The following is a 17,045-nucleotide window of genomic DNA, read 5'->3' as shown; positions in this document are numbered from 1 at the left end:
TGCATGTTGCTACTATGGTTGCCCTATATCTGTTCCAGGTAGGAGTGACGCACTGGCCAAGAGCTAAAATCAGTGAAATGTACTGAATTCTGAAATCATGGAAATTCAGATGGTAGGATACATTATGCTCACTGGAGCCAGCTTGGGGCTGGGACCTGCCGTGGGTAAGTGAGGGAGCAGCTTCCCCAGTCCAAGCCAGGGGGAGCACCGGCTCCCTGGCCTGGCCTGGCTGCTTCGTCCCTGGACATCTGCCTACCTTCCAGCCAGCTCCTATACTCCTCCATCTCGCCTGTGAGGTAGCCCACTGCTTGGAAGAGACCGATGCCCCCTTGGCCTGCAGAGCCCTGAGGGGCTGCCCCACTTTCTCTTCTTGTATCCTTTTCATTGGGTTTTTCAATCTTCACAATGTGGCTTTCTTCGTTGGATGACCGGAGATCCTTTCAGGAAGAACCATGATAAAACATTAAATAACAGAGCTTTTTGAGAGCAGGGGTGTTTGGGGCTAGGGAAGATTGTCAGATTTTTGTTTTTTTTTTTGATAAAGATAGGGGATTATGAGATACATGTCCATGCGCAATGCTGTCTAGAGTGCTTCATGCAGGCCTGCTCCTCCCAGGACCGCTACACATTCCTCAGAGCAGGGTTCTTAACTTTGTGTGTCCGTGGATCCTTTTTGGTAGTTTGGCAAGCCTGTGGACTTCTTTCTAGAATGTTTGTAAATGCATAAAATGAGATTGCAATGAAAACCATTATATTGGAATGCGGTTATCACAATATTTTAAAAACCCGACGTGCATATAGGGGCAGTAGATCCAATACCAATACCGATTATAATCCCAAGGTAGAGATGAGTGAATATGTGGGATGTCAACTCAGGACAACTGCATAGGGCCATTCTAGCTCCAGCACTCACGGTAGGATCACCCACGACCTTTGTTCTGACTACATCACAGCCCAGCTTCGGCCCAGTCCTGCTGCTTTCACTTCTCTACAAGTACTGACCCAAGGACAGACCCCAGTAAGCGTCTTAGATCCATATCTCCATCTCGGAGTCAGCTTCCTGGGAGAACCCAATCTGTGGCAACGACAAAAATCCCAGGTACTACTAATGTGGCTGTTTATTGCTTGTATTTATCATTGAAGTAAATGCTAAAGTTCCTTGGAGGTTAGTGAAAATAAAGATAAATTCTTTTCTCCATCTAAGTTCCATCCATTTATGAACCCTTGGGTCAGGACTCCTTGCTCTAAAACTATGTCTTCCAATATAGTAGCCAGTAGGATATGTGGCTCTTGACACTTAAAATGTGGCTAATCTGAACTGAGATGTGCTTAAGTAGGTTTTGAAACATTAGTATAAAAAAAGAATGTATGAAAGACCTCAATGATGCTTTCTATTGATTATATATTAAAATAATAATATATTCATACATATTAAGTTAAATAAAACATATTACTCAACTAATTTCACCTGTATGAACTGTTTGCATATTTTAGAGATAAATATATTTTAGAGCACATTTCAATTTAGATTAGCCACAGTTCAACATCACAAAAACAAACAATCCAATGAAAAAATGGGCAGAAGATCTAAACAGACATTTTTCCACAGAAGGCATACAGATGGATAAAAGGCACATAAAAGATGCTCAGCATCACCAATTATTAGAGAAATGCAAATCAAGACTACAGTGAGGTATCACCTCACACCAGTCAGAATGTCCATCATCAAAAAGTCTATGAACAATAAATGCTGGAAAAGGTGTAAAGAAAAAGGTACCCTCCCACACTCTTGGTGGGAATGTAAATTGGTACAGTCACTATGTAGAAAAACTAAAGACAGGGCTACCATATGATCCAGCATTCCAACTCCTAGGCATACATATGGGGAAAAACACAATTTGAAAAGATACATGCATCCCAATGTTCACTGCAGCACTATTTACAATAGCCAGACTATAGGAACAATGTAAGAGTCCATCAGTTGGACAAATGGATTGATAAAGAAAATGTGGTATATTTATACAATGGACTCTTACTCAGCCGTAAAAAGAATGAAATCATGCCATTTTCAGCAACATGTGGACCCAGAGATTATCATACTAAATGAAGTAAGCCAGTCAGAGGAAGACAAATATCATGATATCTCTAATATGTGGAATCTAAAAAAAAAAAAAAACAGTACAAAGAAACTTACAAGCAAAATAGAAACAGACACACAGACCTAGAAAACAAACATGGTTACCAAGGGGAAAGGGGAGGGAGGGATTATTAGTTTGGGACTGACATATACACACTACCATATATAAAATAGATAAACAATAAGGACCCATTATATAGCACAGGGAACCATACTCAATATTTTACAAATATTGCAATAACTTATCAGGGAAAAGAATCGGAAAAAGAACACACACCCACACACCCACCCACACACACACACATAACTGAATCACTTTGCTGTACACCTGAAACTAATACATTGTAAATCAGCTATACGTCTATAACAATAAAATAATTTTATCTTATTTCTTTGCTTTTTACTTTTAAAATATAGTAATATAAATTTAAACTTATATGTGTGGCTCACATTATGTTTCTATTGTACTTTAATGGTCGACAGATTTCTCTAACCTCGTCCCTGCATCAAAACTTAAATATCTTGAGGATGTCAGTAGAAATGGTGAACTGAGGCCCCCTCAAAGTCTCTCCTCCATTAAGGCAATGAGAACACTGGGAAAAAATGTGCCTGAGGTGGTGGATAACAATTGAGGAAAACAAGAAGCTAATCAAAAACTTAAAAGGAAAAACTAGGATGTCCAAAGGGGGCTTTAAAAGGTTTGGGCATAGGCCTTGCTATTCGCTGGAATTCTGCCTTCAGTTGGGTCTATCTTTCCCTATCTCCCTTGCCTTGCACTTCTCTTCATTGGAGAAGGAAATGGCAACCCACTTCAGTGTTCTTGCCTGGAGAATCCCAGGGGCGGGGGAGCCTGGTGGGCTGCCGTCTATGGGGTCGCCCAGAGTCGGACACAACTGAAGTGACTTAGCAGCAGCAGCACTTCTCTTCTTTCCTATTTGTAAAGCCTCCTCAGATAAACACTTTGCCTTCTTGCATTCCTTTTTCTTTGGATGGTTTTGGTCACTGCCTCCCATACCATGTTATGAACCTCTGTCCATAGTTCTTCAGGCACTCTGTCTACCAAATCTAATTCCTCTAATCTATTTATCACCTCCACTGATTTAAGTCATATCTGAATGGCCTAGTGGTTTTTCCTACTTTCTTCAATATGTTTGAATTTTTCAACAAAAAACTCATGTTCTGAGCCACAATCAGCTCTATTGTCGATGGGCATACAATATATAAAGATGTCATTTGTAGGACAATAACAGCACAAAGGAGGTAGGGATAGAGTTACACAGTAACATAGCTTTGTGTAATATTGTAATTAAATGGACTTTAATCCAAACTATATTTTTATATATTGACATTTAATTATAATATCCAGAACAACTACTCGGACAAAAACCTAAAACATATACATAACAAGGACAGAAGAATTAAAACGATACACTAGAAAATACCTGTTTAAGATAAAAGATGGTGGTAGTGAAATAATACATAAACAGAAAAGATATATCATATATAGAAAGCAAATAGCGAAATGGCAGGCATAAATCCTAACTTACTAGTAACTACATTAAATGTAAATGGATTACACACTTCAAAGACAGAAATTTGCAGAACAGAATTTAAAAAGTGATACAACTATATCTTCTCTAAAAGAGACATACTTTATATTCAAAAATATAAATTGATTGTAAGGATGGAAAAATATATATTGTGCAAACAGTTACTAAAAAAAACAAAAGCTGGAGTGACTATACTTATATTAGCAAAACAGACCTTTTGCTAAAACAAAAATTGTTACTAGAGAGTAAGAAAGAAAAGTTTAATAACAAAATGATCAATCTACCAAGAAAACATAATAATTATAAACACTACATGCTTACCAACAAAGCCCCCAAATTTATGAAGCAGTAGTTTTTAGAATTGATATGAGGAAAAATTGATTCAATAATAATAACTGAAGCCTTCCATGCTGCATTTGAAAAAATGATAGACTATCTAGATAGAAGATCAAGGAAATAGAAGACCTGAACAACTCTAGTGAACTAGACCGAATAGACATCAGCAAAACACTTCACCCAACAGCAGCAGAATATACCATTTCTGGTGCACATGGAACCTTCTCCAATATAGGTGATGTGTATGCATGTGTGATTGGTTGTGACTGACTCTTTGTGAGCTCAGAGACTGTAGCCCACCAGGCTCCTCTGTTCATGGGATTTCCCAGGCAAGAATGGTTGCCATTTCGTTTTCCAGGGAATGCAGGAATCGAACCCGCATCTCTTGCATTAGCAGGCGGGTTCTTTACCACGGTGCCACTAGGAGGGTCTGATGCTGAAGCTGAAGCTCCAATACTTTGGCCACCTGATGTGAAGAGCTGACTTACTGAAAAAGACACTGATGCTGGGAAAGATTAAAGGCAGGAGGAGAAGGGGATGACAGAGGATGGTATGGTTGGATGGCATCACTGACTCAATGGACACGAGTTTGAGCAAGCTCCGGGTATTGGTGAAGGACAGGGAAGCCTGGTGTGCTGCAGTCCATGGGTTCACAAAGAGTCGGACACGACTGAGCGACTGAACAACAACACTTGGGAAGCCCATAGACCATGCTGGGCCATCAAATAAGTAAAACATTTTTATGGTTAAAAACATTAGTGAAAGGATTGAAATCATACACAATATGTTTTCTGGCCACAGTGGAGTGAAAAAGATCCACTGGGAAAGGATTAAAGATCCACTGGGAAAGGATTAAAGCTAAAAATGAAGAAAAGAAAAAAGAAAACCAAACACAGAAGGATATTTGTAAAATATGTAAAAGTCAAACCAACCTAAAATTTCCCGCAAAGAAATTGTGGCTTCATCTGTGAATTGCACCAAATGCTTAAGGAATTAATTCTAATACCTTCCAAAAAGCAGAAGAGAAGGGAACACTTCTTAAGATAACCTATGAGGCTAGTACTATCCTGATATCAAAGCCAGACAAAGACATGACAAGAAAGAAAATATAGATCAATACGCTTTATGAATATAGATGCAAAAATCCTTAACAAATACTAGCAAAACAAATCCAGTAGATATAAAAAAGATTATGACCAAAGAAAGTTCTAAGAATTTGAGACTGTTTCAACCTATAAAAACTATCAATAGATTGTTTCGAAAAGAAAAATACTCACATGGTTATTTCAACAGACGCAGAAAAACTATTTGAAAAATTCAACAACCTTTCTGATAAAAGCAATCAACTAACTAGGAATACAAAGGAAGTTCCTCGACCTAATAATTTAAAAATTCAGAGCTAATATCACACTTAATAGTGAAACTGGATGATTTCCCTCTAAGATCAGTAACAAGACAAAGACGTGTGTTCTTGTCACTGCTATTCCATATTGTACTAGAAATTTTAGCCAGAGTAGTTAGGTAACAAACAAACAAACAAACAAAAAAGACAAAGGGAACCAAATTGGAAAGAACAAATTTAAACTATCTCTATTTGAAGACATCCTTTTATACAGAAAACCTTAAGAAATCTGCAAAAAAAAAAAAAAAAACAAACCAGCCCAAAACTGTTAGAGATAATGAATTAATTCAGCAAGTTTTCAGGATAGATAATCAGTATACATACAAAAACAGATTTTATAAAGAAGACAATTCTATCTATGTAGCATGAAAAAAAATGAAATATTTTGGATTGAATGTAACAAAAGAGGTGTAAAATTGTGCACTCAAACTTACAAAACATCACTGAAAGAAGTTAAAGACTTAAATAAAAAGAAAGATAGCTTATGCTCACTGACTGGATGACTTAATTTTGTTAAGATACAATATTCTCCAAATTGGTCTATAGTTTTGATACAATCCCTATCAAAATGTCAGTTGCCTTTTTATTTATTTATTTATTGTGGAGATTGAAGTTTGGATCCTAAAATATAAATTCAAGGATCTCAGATTAGATAAAACAATCTTGAAAAAGAAGAACAAAGTTGGAAAACTCATATTTCCTGATTTCAAAACTTACTATGAAGCTCCAGTGCTCAAGGTGGTGTGGTATTACCTTACGAATAAACATATAAATCGGACCTATAGAAATTAGAGCCCAGAAACAAACCCATATATTTATGGTCAATTGATTGTTGATAGGAATATCAAGACAATTCAGTGGAGGAAGGATAATCTTTTTAACGATGGTGCTGGGACAAGTGGATACTCACTAGTTAAAAGACTGAAATTGTATCCCTACTTAAAATCAGATACAGAAAGTAACTTAAAATGGATAAAAGATTTATATGTAAGTGCTAAAACTATAAAACCATTCAATTAAAACATTGGTGTACATCTTTTGACCTTGGATAAGAAAATGGTTTCTTGGATATGACATCAAAGGATAAGCAATCAAAGAAAAAAATAGATAAATTGGACTTAATCAGAATTTAAAACTCTGTGTTTCTAAGGACATTATCAAGAAAGTGAAAGGACAACCTACACCGTGGGAGAAATAATTTGTAAATTATATATCTGGAAAGGGTCTAATATATAGAATATAAGAAGAATGACTACAACTCCACCATAAAAGGACAAGTAACATAATTTAAAAATGAGCAAAGTACTTGAAAAAACATTTTTCCAAAGGAGATATACAAGTGGCCAGTAAGTACATGAAAAGATGTCCCAGAATCATCTGCCATTGGTGGTGGTTTAGTCGCTAAGTCCTACTCTTGGTGACCCCATGGACAGAGGCCCACCAGGCTTCTCTATGGGATTTCCCAGGCAAGAATACTGGAGTGGGTTGCCATTTTCTTCTCCAGGGGATCTTCTCGACCCAGTGATTGAACTCATGTCTCCTCCATTGCAAGCAGTCTCCTACATTGCAGGCAGATTCTTTACCAACTGAGCCACCAGGGAAGCCCCATTTGCCATTCGGGAAATGCTAATTTAAATCACAGTGAGCTGTCCCTTCACATTTACTTGCTGCTGCTGCTAAATTGCTTCAGTCATGTCCAACTCTGTGTGACCCCATAGACAGCAGCCCATCAGGCTCTGCCATTCCTGGGATTCTCTAGGCAAGATCACTGGAGTGGGTTGCCATTTCCTTCTCCAATGCAGGAAAAGTGAAAAGTGAAAAGTGAAAGTGAAGTCGCTCAGTCATGTCCGACTCTTCGCGACCCCATGGACTGCAGCCCACCAGGCTCCTCTGTCCATGGGATTTTCCAGGCAAGAGTACTGGAGTGGGTGACATTGCCTTCTCCATCACATTTGCCTAGACTATAATAAAAAAGACAACACAGTTTGTTGAGGAGGTGGAATGGCACAATGTGTACATTGCTGGTGAGAATATTCACTAATGCAGCCACTTTGGAAAACAATTTGTCAGTTTCTTAAAATGTTGAATGTAGACTTACCATGTAACCCAGAAATATCACTTCTAGGTACTCTTGCCTTGAGAACCCCATAAACAATATGAAAAGGCAAAAAGATATGATACCAGAAGATGAGCCCCTCAAATTGGAAGGTGTTCAATATGCTACTGGGGAGGAGTGGAGGGCAATTACTAATAACTCCAGAAGAATGAAGTGGTTGGGCCAAAGTAGAAACAACACTTAGTTGTGGATGTGTCTGGTGGTGACAGTGAAGGCTGATGCTGTAAAAACCTAGAACGTTAAGTCTATGAATTAAGATACATTGGACATGGTCAAGCAAAAGATGGCAAGAGTGAACATTGACATCTTAGGAATCAGTGAATTAAAGAATGGGAATGGGTGAATTTAGTTCAGATGCCCACTGTATCTACTATTGTGGGCAAGAATCCCTTAGAAGAAATGGAGTAGCCTTCATCATGAACAAAAGAGCCCAAAATAGGTACAATCTTAAAATGAAAGAATGACCTCAAGTCCATTTCCAAGGCAAACCATCCAACATCACGGTAATCCAAGTCTATGCCCCAAACACTGATGCCAAAGAAACTGAATTTGACTGGTTCTATGAAGACTTACAATATCCTCTAGAACTAAACCAAAAAAAGGTTTTCATCACCAAAAGGATTCATCAACCCCTTTTCATCACTAGGGGTTGGAATGCAAAAGTAGGAAGTCAAGAGATACCCAGAAAACCAGGCAAGTTTGACCTTAGAGTACAAAATGAAGCAGGGCAAAGGCTAACAGAGCCTTGTCAAGAGAACACGCTGGCCATAGCAAATACACTTTTCCAACAATCCAAGAGACGACTTTACACGTGGAAATCATCAGATGGTCAACATAAAAATCAGGTTGATTATGTCCTTTGTAGCCAAAGACAGGGAAGCTCTACAGAGTCAGCAAAAACAAGACCTGTGGCTGACTGTGGCTCAGATCATGAGCTCATTATTGCAAAATTCAGGCTTAAATTGAAGGCAGTAGGGAAAACCACTAGGCCATTCAGATATGACTTATATCGGTGGAGATGACAAATAGATTCAAGGGACTAGATTTGGTAGACGGAATGCCTGAAAAACTATGGACAGAGATTCATAACATTGTACAAGAGGCAGTGACCAAAACCGTACAAAGAAAAAGAAATTAAAGAAGGCAAAGTGATTAACTGAGGAGGCTTTACAAATAGCTGAGGAAAGAAGAGAAGTGAAAGGCAAGGGAGATAGGGAAAGATACACCCAACTGAATGCAGAATTCCAGAGAGTAGCAAGGAGAGGTAAGGAAGGCTTCTTAAAGGAACAATGCAAAAAAATAGAGGAAAACAACAGAATGGGAAAGACTAGAGATTTCTTCAAGAAAATTGGAGATATCAAGGAAATATTTCATGGAAGGATGGGCACTATAAAGGACAAAAATGGTAAGGACCTATTTGGTAAGGACAGATGCAGCAGAGACTGAGAACAGGCAGAGACATGCACAGAAGAACTACACAAAAAAGGTCTTAATGACCTGGATAACCACAATGGCATGGTCACTCACCTGGAGCCAGACAACCTGGAGTATGAAGTCAAGTGGGCCTTAGGAAGCATTACTAAGAACAAGGCTAGTGGAGGTGACAGAATTCCATCTGAGCTTTTTAAATGCTAAAAGATAATGCTGTGAAACTCCTGCACTCAGTGAGTCCACAGATTTGGAAAACTCAGTGGTGGCTACAGGACTGGAAAAGGTCAGTTTTCATTCCAATCCCAATGAAGGGCAATGCCAAAGAATGCTCAAACTACTGTACAATTGTGCTCATTTCACATGCTAGCACGGTTATGCTCAAAATCCTTCAAACTAGGCTTCAGCAGTATGTGAACTGAGAATTTCCAGATGTATAAGCTGGATTTAGAAAAGGCAGAGGAACCCGGTATCAAATTGCCAACATTCGGTGGATCATGGAGAAAGCAAGGGAGTTCCAGAAAAACATCTACTTGTGCTTTGTTGACTACACAAAAGCCTTTGACGGTGTGGATCACAACAAACTGTGGAAAGTGATCAGAGTGCCAGACCACCTTACCTGTCTCCTGGGAAACAGGAAGCAACAGTTAGAATCAGACATGGACAACTGACTGGCTCAAAACTGGGAAAGGAGTATGACATGGCTGCATGCTGTCACCCTGATTATTTAACTTGTATGCAGATTAGATCATGTAAAATGCTAGGCTGGATGAATCACAAACTGGAATTGAGATTGCCAGGAGAACTATCAACAACCTCAGATATGCAGATGCTACTACTCTAACGGCAGAAAATGAAGAAGAACTAAAGAACCTGTTGATGAGAGTGAAAAAAGAGAGTGAAAAAGCTGGATTTAAATGACATTAAGAAAACTAAGATCATGGCATCTGGTCCCATCACTTCATGGCAAATAGAAGGTGAAAAAGTAGAAACAGTGACCGATTTCATTTTCTGGGCTCCAAAATCACTGCAGATGGTGACTGCAGCCATGAAATTAAAAGATGCTTGTTCCTTGGAAGGAAAGCTATGACAAGCCTAGACAGCATATTAAAAAGCAGAGACATCACTTTGCTGACCAAGATGTGTACAGTCAAAGCTATGGTTTTTCCTATAGTCATGTAAGGATGTGAGAGCTGGACCGCAAAGAAGACTGAGAGCTGAACTGATGCTTTTGAAATGTGGTGGTTGAGAAGACTCTTGAGAGTCCTTTGGACTGCAAGGAAATCAAACCAGTCAATCCCAAAGGAAACCAACCATGAATATTCATGGCAAAGACTCATGCTGTAGCTGAAGCTCCAGCACTTTGAGATGAGTCAGTTCATCTGATGTGAAGAACTGACTCTTTGGAAAAGACCCAGATTCTGGGAAAGATTGAAGGCAAAAGGTGAAAAGGGTGGTAGCAGATGAAATGGTTAGGTAGCACCATTGACTCAGTGCTCATGAATTTGAGCAAACTCCTGGAGTTAGTGAAGGACAGAGGAAACTGGCATGCCACAGTCCATGGGGTTGCAAAGAGCTGGACATGACTTAATGACTGAACAACAACTGAGAATACAATGAAATGTTATTGGCCATAAAAGGGAATGATTACTGAAAGAACCCAAAATGTTATGCTAAATGAAAGGAACCAATCACAAAAGGCATATATTATATGATTCTCTTTACATGAAATATATGGAATGGGCAAATCTATAAATCCAGAAAGTAGACTGGTCGTTTCGCCAGGGGCTCGGAGGTGGGGAAGATGAAAGGAGGGCTGACTGTTAAGGAGTATGGACTTTCTTTTCAAGGTGATAAAAATTTTCTGGAATTAGATAATAGTGATGTGTGCACAACCTTGTAAATATGTGAAAAACCAGTGTATTATATACTTTAAATAGGTGAATTTTATGGTACCTGAATTACATCTAATTAATAACCTTAACAGTCTTGGGTCCTTGGCCACTGAGTTGGTAGCTAGTCATGCTGCCTTGATGATGCTGGGTCCAAGGAATACTAAAGGCCTGCTTTGAAAGAGGGCTTCCTTTTGAAGACAATAGGGTAATTCATGGAGCGGATACAAGGAGAAAGATTTGGGGGACTGGTTGGAAGACTTGTAAGTGTGTATCGAGTATGCATTCTCTACTTGTCCTTAACATCATGTCACACACAGAGTCACATTTTCCATCTAAGGTCAGGAGGGATTGATTGTGGATGTGAGCTGTATTGGGGGGTGGGCAGAATCTCCCCCAGTGTGACAGTTATAGGCATTAGATCACACATGCTCCACCCTTCCTCCCACCCCGACTTGGGAAACATCCTGGGAGGGACATTCCTCACCTTTTCTTCAGGCATTTCTAGAAGAGGCAGGGCTGGGTGTGCATCCTGGGAGTTTGGGGAACAGCTTGGGCTGGGAAACTCCAATTCGTAGAGTTTGTATCTGCTGGACAGAGGCTCTGCCAGGAGAGGGCTGCTGTGAGTGTGAACATCAGACATCTCTTTCAGGCTTTGGCTGCTCATCGGTCATGCAGCTGGTAAAAGGAAAGGGAAAGAACAGTGAGTCAGGATGGAGCCCCAGGAACTTGGCTGATGCTAGATGGGTGCCGCAGGAGGTCTATTCTGAGGTCTATTCTGAAACAAGGGACCTACTGTTCCAGTCACTTGTGCTACCAGAGGGGCCTAGAGCCATTCCTCCACCAACATGACCTGTATTGTTCAAAATCCACCCATTCTTTCAAGTCCAGAAGAAAGTCCATTTCTGCTGTGCAGAGCTCCCTGACCACTCAGTAAGAATATATCTCTTTTTTCCTGGTCACTAAAATATTTTTTCTCTATCTTTCATATTGCCGATGGTACTGCTCCGCCCACTGTTTTATTGCAGTGATTAGTTGCACGTGAATTTTCCCCTTGATACGTACATGTAGACCTGGGTTTCCAGCTGAGAAGGGCTCCAGGAGAAGTTCATTTTCTTAGTTGCTATGCAGCCTATATTGCTGTCTGTTGGCCTGCAGTGCCCTTCTCTCCCCTCTGCCCTCAATGCCCTTTCCAGCTTCTATTTCCTTCCCCTCCCCAGGGGAGGAGTAAGTAAGAGCAGTAAGTGGCTCTTGTGTGACCCACTGGAGGCTGTGTGCACTGATTCCTCCATGTGAGACACTTTTCCTTTCATCACTGGGCCAGGGCTTCTGCCAGTGCTTGGTGTTGGAGCAACCTCTTCACAATGTCCTCAGTTTCCACTTTAGTCTGGCTGTGTAATGGTAGTTATACTTCTTTCCGTCTTGCTTCTGCCATTCATTTTTTGGTCTCCTCCAGCTCAGTTATGTGTTACTTGAATTTATTGTTTCTTTGGGAGGTGGTTTTGGGTCTGCATGGAGTTGTATCTCAGTATGATCGAAAGTTTTCCTCATTGGTCCCTGCTGCTGTGGCTTTATCTCCCATCTGCATACCTATGGCCCCCAAGTCTAACATTTTCAGCCTAGCTTTGAGAACTAGATTCACAGATTTAATTCTTTACTTCACAGAAGCTTAGACTTAATACACTGAGACAACTCATAATGTTCCTTCCTGAGTCCTGTCTTCCTCTCTCCAAAGGGCCCATCCCAGGAAAATTCCCGTCTCCCTTCCAAATTTCTTCTTTAGACAACTCAGGAGTCAAACTCCACACTCCCTTCTCCCCCACTCTCCAATCCAAAACTATCTCTAAAATACACTGTGATGCCCAATATCACCACTTAGTTACCATCATCTCTTGCCACTTCTCCAGATAACTGCCAGTTGCTTACTTCCGCTTCTTCTCAGATTTCTCCACCAAGCTGTGCCCCACAGCAGTCTAATTAGTCACATTAACATTTAAGTCCACTCATGTTTCCTGCTTAAATCCCTCCAGGGGCTACAGATGGAAAGCCACATCTTTAGCATGACGCTCAAGCTCTGCATCACTGACTCCACTGTGCATTAGCCTGTCCTGTGCTTCTCCTGCTCCTCATTTCTGGGCCCCACACTGGCCTCCATTTAGCACTGTTTACCTCAGAGTCTCTGCAAATGCTGGTCCATTTGCCTGGAAGGCTTCTCACTAGTCCTTTACCTGGATAACTCCTGTTCTTCCCTCAGTCTTTGTCTTAATTGTCACCTGTTGGACAAGCCTTCTTTGATGGTTTGCTGTCGCATGTTCTCACGGGACCCAGTAGTTTTCCTTATACTGCTGTATCTCCTAGCTCCTAGCACAGAGCCTGGCACGTAGTTCAGTTCAGTTCAGTTGCTCAGTCGTGTCCAGCTCTGCGACCCCATGAACCACAGCACTCGGAGTCCACTCAAACCCCTGTCCATCTAGTCGGTGATGCCGCCCAACCATTTCATCCTCTGTCGTCCCTTTCTCCTCCTGCCCTCAATCTTTCCCAGCATCAGGGTCTTTTCAAATGAGTCAGCTCTTTGCATCAGGTGGCCAAAGTATTGGAGTTTCAGCTTCAACATCAGTCCTTCCAGTGAACACCCAGGACTGATCTCCTTTAGGATGGACTGGTTGGATCTCCCTGCAGTCCAAGGGATTCTCAAGAGTCTTCTCCAACACCACAGTTCAAAAGCATCAATTCTTCGGCACTCAGCTTTCGCTATAGTCTAACTCTCACATCCATACATGACCACTGGAAAAACCATAGCCTTGACTAGATGGAACTTTGTTGGCAAAGCAATGTCTCTGGTTTTTAATATGCTGTCTAGGTTGGTCATAACTTTCCTTCCAAGGAGTAAGTGTCTTTTAATTTCATGGCTTCAATCACCATCTGCAGTGATTTTGGAGCCCAGAACAATAAAGTAGTAGGTGTCCAATAAATAGTTCAGTGAAGGAGAAAGAGGGAAGGAAGAAAAGGGGGAAGAAAGGATGGAAGGCTACAGGTAACTGGTAGAGTGGGGTAACTTTATAAATCACTATGGGTCTCAGATCTTGAGAACTTGAGGGGCCACCTGTACTTCAAGGCAGAACTGCCGAACTCTGCCCTGTCTAGGGCCTATCTCCATTCCCAGGAATAGCTCATTTAAACTATGGCTGGCTTTTAGCACAGGTCTGCAAATATCATTCATATATGATCAACTCTTCTTTCTGGTGCTTCCATGGCTCTGGAAGAGGCCTTTCCTTCCTGACTGCAGGTGGAATTTCAGTGACTTTCAGACGGCCCTGGAGGGGCCACACTGGAAAGGTTTAGCAGAGTGGAAGCCAGCAGGCTGGAGAGTCTGTCCCTTTTCAATGCACTCTCTCCCTCTGGTGGCCAAGAGGTGACAGAGCATAGTATGAATCCTTCCAAGTCATCCAGATGAGAAGTGAGGGGTGATATCTAGACACATGATCTTCATGACATTATATATCTGGATTTACTAGAAATGCTCTGGGAAGAACTTGTGTTAAATTCAGTGCCTGTGAATTACATTAAAAATCCAGTTGAAAATAACTTTTTTCCCCAAACATATTTCACTGCATCTAAGATATTATCAACTGAGCATTGTGTTATTGTTTTGTGTCTTACCATGAAAGAAGAAAATGCTTCCAATTAAAATTGCCTGATGTACTCTGATTTAATAAATGTTACAATATGAGAAAGATGTATATTTTATAATCAGGGACAGATGACAAAAGTCATAGTGATGCAACTCAAGTAGACCAGAGTAGGAATTATTTTCTAGCTGTGGGACGTCAAACATTTATATATTTTTTGATGAAGAATGTGTGTATAAATCACGAGACCTTTAAGAACAGGGCCTGTTACCATGTTGATTTCTGTATTTGCATTGCTCAGCAAAAAGCCTGAGGCATAATAAACCCTCAATATATGTTTAATAATTATGGAAAGACGGAGAAGGCAATGGCAACCCAGTCCAGTACTCTTAACCGGAAAATCCCATGGACGGAGGAGCCTGGTAGGCTGCAGTCCATGGGGTCGCTAAGAGTCGGGCACAAAAAGAATGAATGATTGCACAATGGAAGTACTCTCCAGAGTCTTTCCAAAAAGGCTCTATCTTCTCTTCTTTTGAGTATCTCAAGTGCAGTTAATATTCCCATTTACAGATGGAGAAGTCAAGGCCCAGAATAGCAGACCAAGAGTTGTTTCTCACATGGATGTAGCTCTCTGCACTTTCTGAAGCAAGCTTGCTGCCTTGGGATGGCTGCAGAGACCCAGGGAAACCAGCAGCTTGCTACAGAGTCAAGATTAAACCCAGTTTCCCACCCTGGGCTCCTTCTGTTACTCCAACTGCCTTGCAGGGCACAGCTGGGGGAGGCAGAGAAGGGGGGCCACCCTCAGCCTGGGGCCAGGCCCTCAGCCCAGTGTCCTATTTCATAAGCCCACATAACCTCAGCAGGAACAACGTGATTGCATCTCCTCTGGGGAACACAGCGTTCCTTTGCCATGGGAATGTTTATCCTACTCAAATGGGGGAATTTTGGCTTTGGGGTAGGGGCGAGACATGCAGCAAAAAAAAGGTCTTGTAAAGAGAAGGTCAGTGTTTGGAAAGAGCACAGGCTGCGGAAGCTGAGATGCCCAGCTTCACTTTCTTCTCTGCCATGAGGTGCTCTGTGGGCCTCTGCTTCTCCCCCTTTAAAGGGCTCCTAGGACAGTGAAACTGCTGACTTGGTTCTTGGCACATAGTAGGCACTCAGTGATTTTTCAGTTTCCTCTCTTCCTGTGCTCCCAAGCTGAAGGGAAAGATGGCTAAAGCAACCCGATGAAGTGCAAGCTGGCTGCTCTGAAACAGAGCGCCTTTCAAAAGTTTCCATAAGGCGTCGGCCACTTGTTAAAACTGGACGGGGAAATGGCTGCCCGAGCCACGTCCCGTCTGAAGGCGGCAGGCCTCAGAGCCCATTCCCAGCTCCGCTCTGAGCCAGTCCATTAAACCTGCTTCCAAGAACACATAATTATCTGCTTGGCGTGAGAACGCTCTCCTTGGCTGCCTGAACCTCCTCCTCTCCCTCAGAAATGTGGACACAAAGGGCTGTTTGCATTGGCCTCCTATTTCTCCCCAAAGCCGGACTCTCCAAGTGTTCCCGCAAGGGGGCTCCCCTGGCAGACTGGGCCGTCACTCCTCTGTGAAGATGCTCCCTGTTGAATACCTACTGTGTGCCTTGGGCTTCCCAGAGAGAGCACCGAGCTCCAGAGACAGGGAGAAATGGAGCAGACTGTCCGTGTGGGGCAAAGTGGTGGGGCTGGGGGCGGTGTGGGCAGAGGGGCCACTGTTGGAGTGCAGGGCAGTGCCCAGCCTCCCACAGCTGGCAGAGACCGGCTCAGGCTTTCATGTCAGGACTTGGTTGAACCAGCAAGAGGGAGGTGAACATTCCAGCCAAGGAAATGCCTGAAAAAAATACACGCCTGGTTTGTGCCAGGAAATCCCAGTTGTGAGCCCTGCTGGAGCAGGGGGCAGCCTGCTAGGAAGGGCGAAGCTGGGTGTTAGAAGCTAGACTGTGAAGAGTCCTCAGTCCATATATTTGGACCCAAGTTCCCTTCCCAACATAGAAAACATGGCGCCCACTCTCTTGTACTGAGTTTGAAATTCTTCTGGCTCTTTTCTCTAAAAGACAGTTTCTGGTAGCAATGCAAGAACACATCCCTGCCCAGCGGGAAGAGGCTGCACCCTCCCTGGCGCATTCCTGCAGTTAGGAGAAGAGCCTGTGGCTGCGGGGGCTTCTTGAGTTTTTGGTGTGAATCAGTGCACAGTCGAAGAGCCCCCTCCCTGAGACCTATGGGGTTTAAATCTGCTGGTGACCTTGTCGTGGGGAATGAACGTCAAATGGTCTTACATCATCTTTCACCCAACTGAGTTACTGAGGTTGCAGAGTTCTGGAGAAGGAAAAGTGATTAGTAGGTTTTATTTATTGACTTGATTAATTTTTCCTAAGACTTTGCAATTGATATAATTATGGAAAAGGAGAGTTTCCATAATTTCTAGAACCTTAGGAACAAAAGGCATATCCTATGCTTATTTAACTTATATGCAGAGTACGTCATGAGAAACGCTGGGCTGGAGGGAACACAAGCTGGAATCAAGATTGCCGGGAGA

The 17,045-nt window shown here is 41.8% G+C and overlaps 1 protein-coding gene across 3 annotated transcripts in view; it reads right to left on the bottom strand.

The window, feature by feature from the left end:
• Positions 1-17,045, bottom strand: part of SLC14A2 (solute carrier family 14 member 2) — a 495,406-nt gene that overhangs the window by 55,200 nt on the left and 423,161 nt on the right. For all 3 annotated transcript variants that reach the window (XM_042239672.2, XM_027961051.3, XM_027961053.3), the window contains 2 exons: positions 11,349-11,539; positions 257-437 (listed from right to left, as the gene is read on the bottom strand). In XM_042239672.2, the coding sequence (XP_042095606.1) occupies positions 257-437; positions 11,349-11,528 (361 nt within the window). In that variant the 5' untranslated portion in view covers positions 11,529-11,539. The remainder of the gene's footprint in view (positions 1-256; positions 438-11,348; positions 11,540-17,045) is intronic.

This window comes from Ovis aries, chromosome 23 (genome assembly GCF_016772045.2).
Source record: "Ovis aries strain OAR_USU_Benz2616 breed Rambouillet chromosome 23, ARS-UI_Ramb_v3.0, whole genome shotgun sequence".
NCBI classification, from domain to species: Eukaryota; Metazoa; Chordata; class Mammalia; order Artiodactyla; family Bovidae; genus Ovis; species Ovis aries.
The sequence above is the reverse complement of the archived record's forward strand: the minus strand, read 5'-3'. Positions and strand labels throughout refer to the sequence as shown.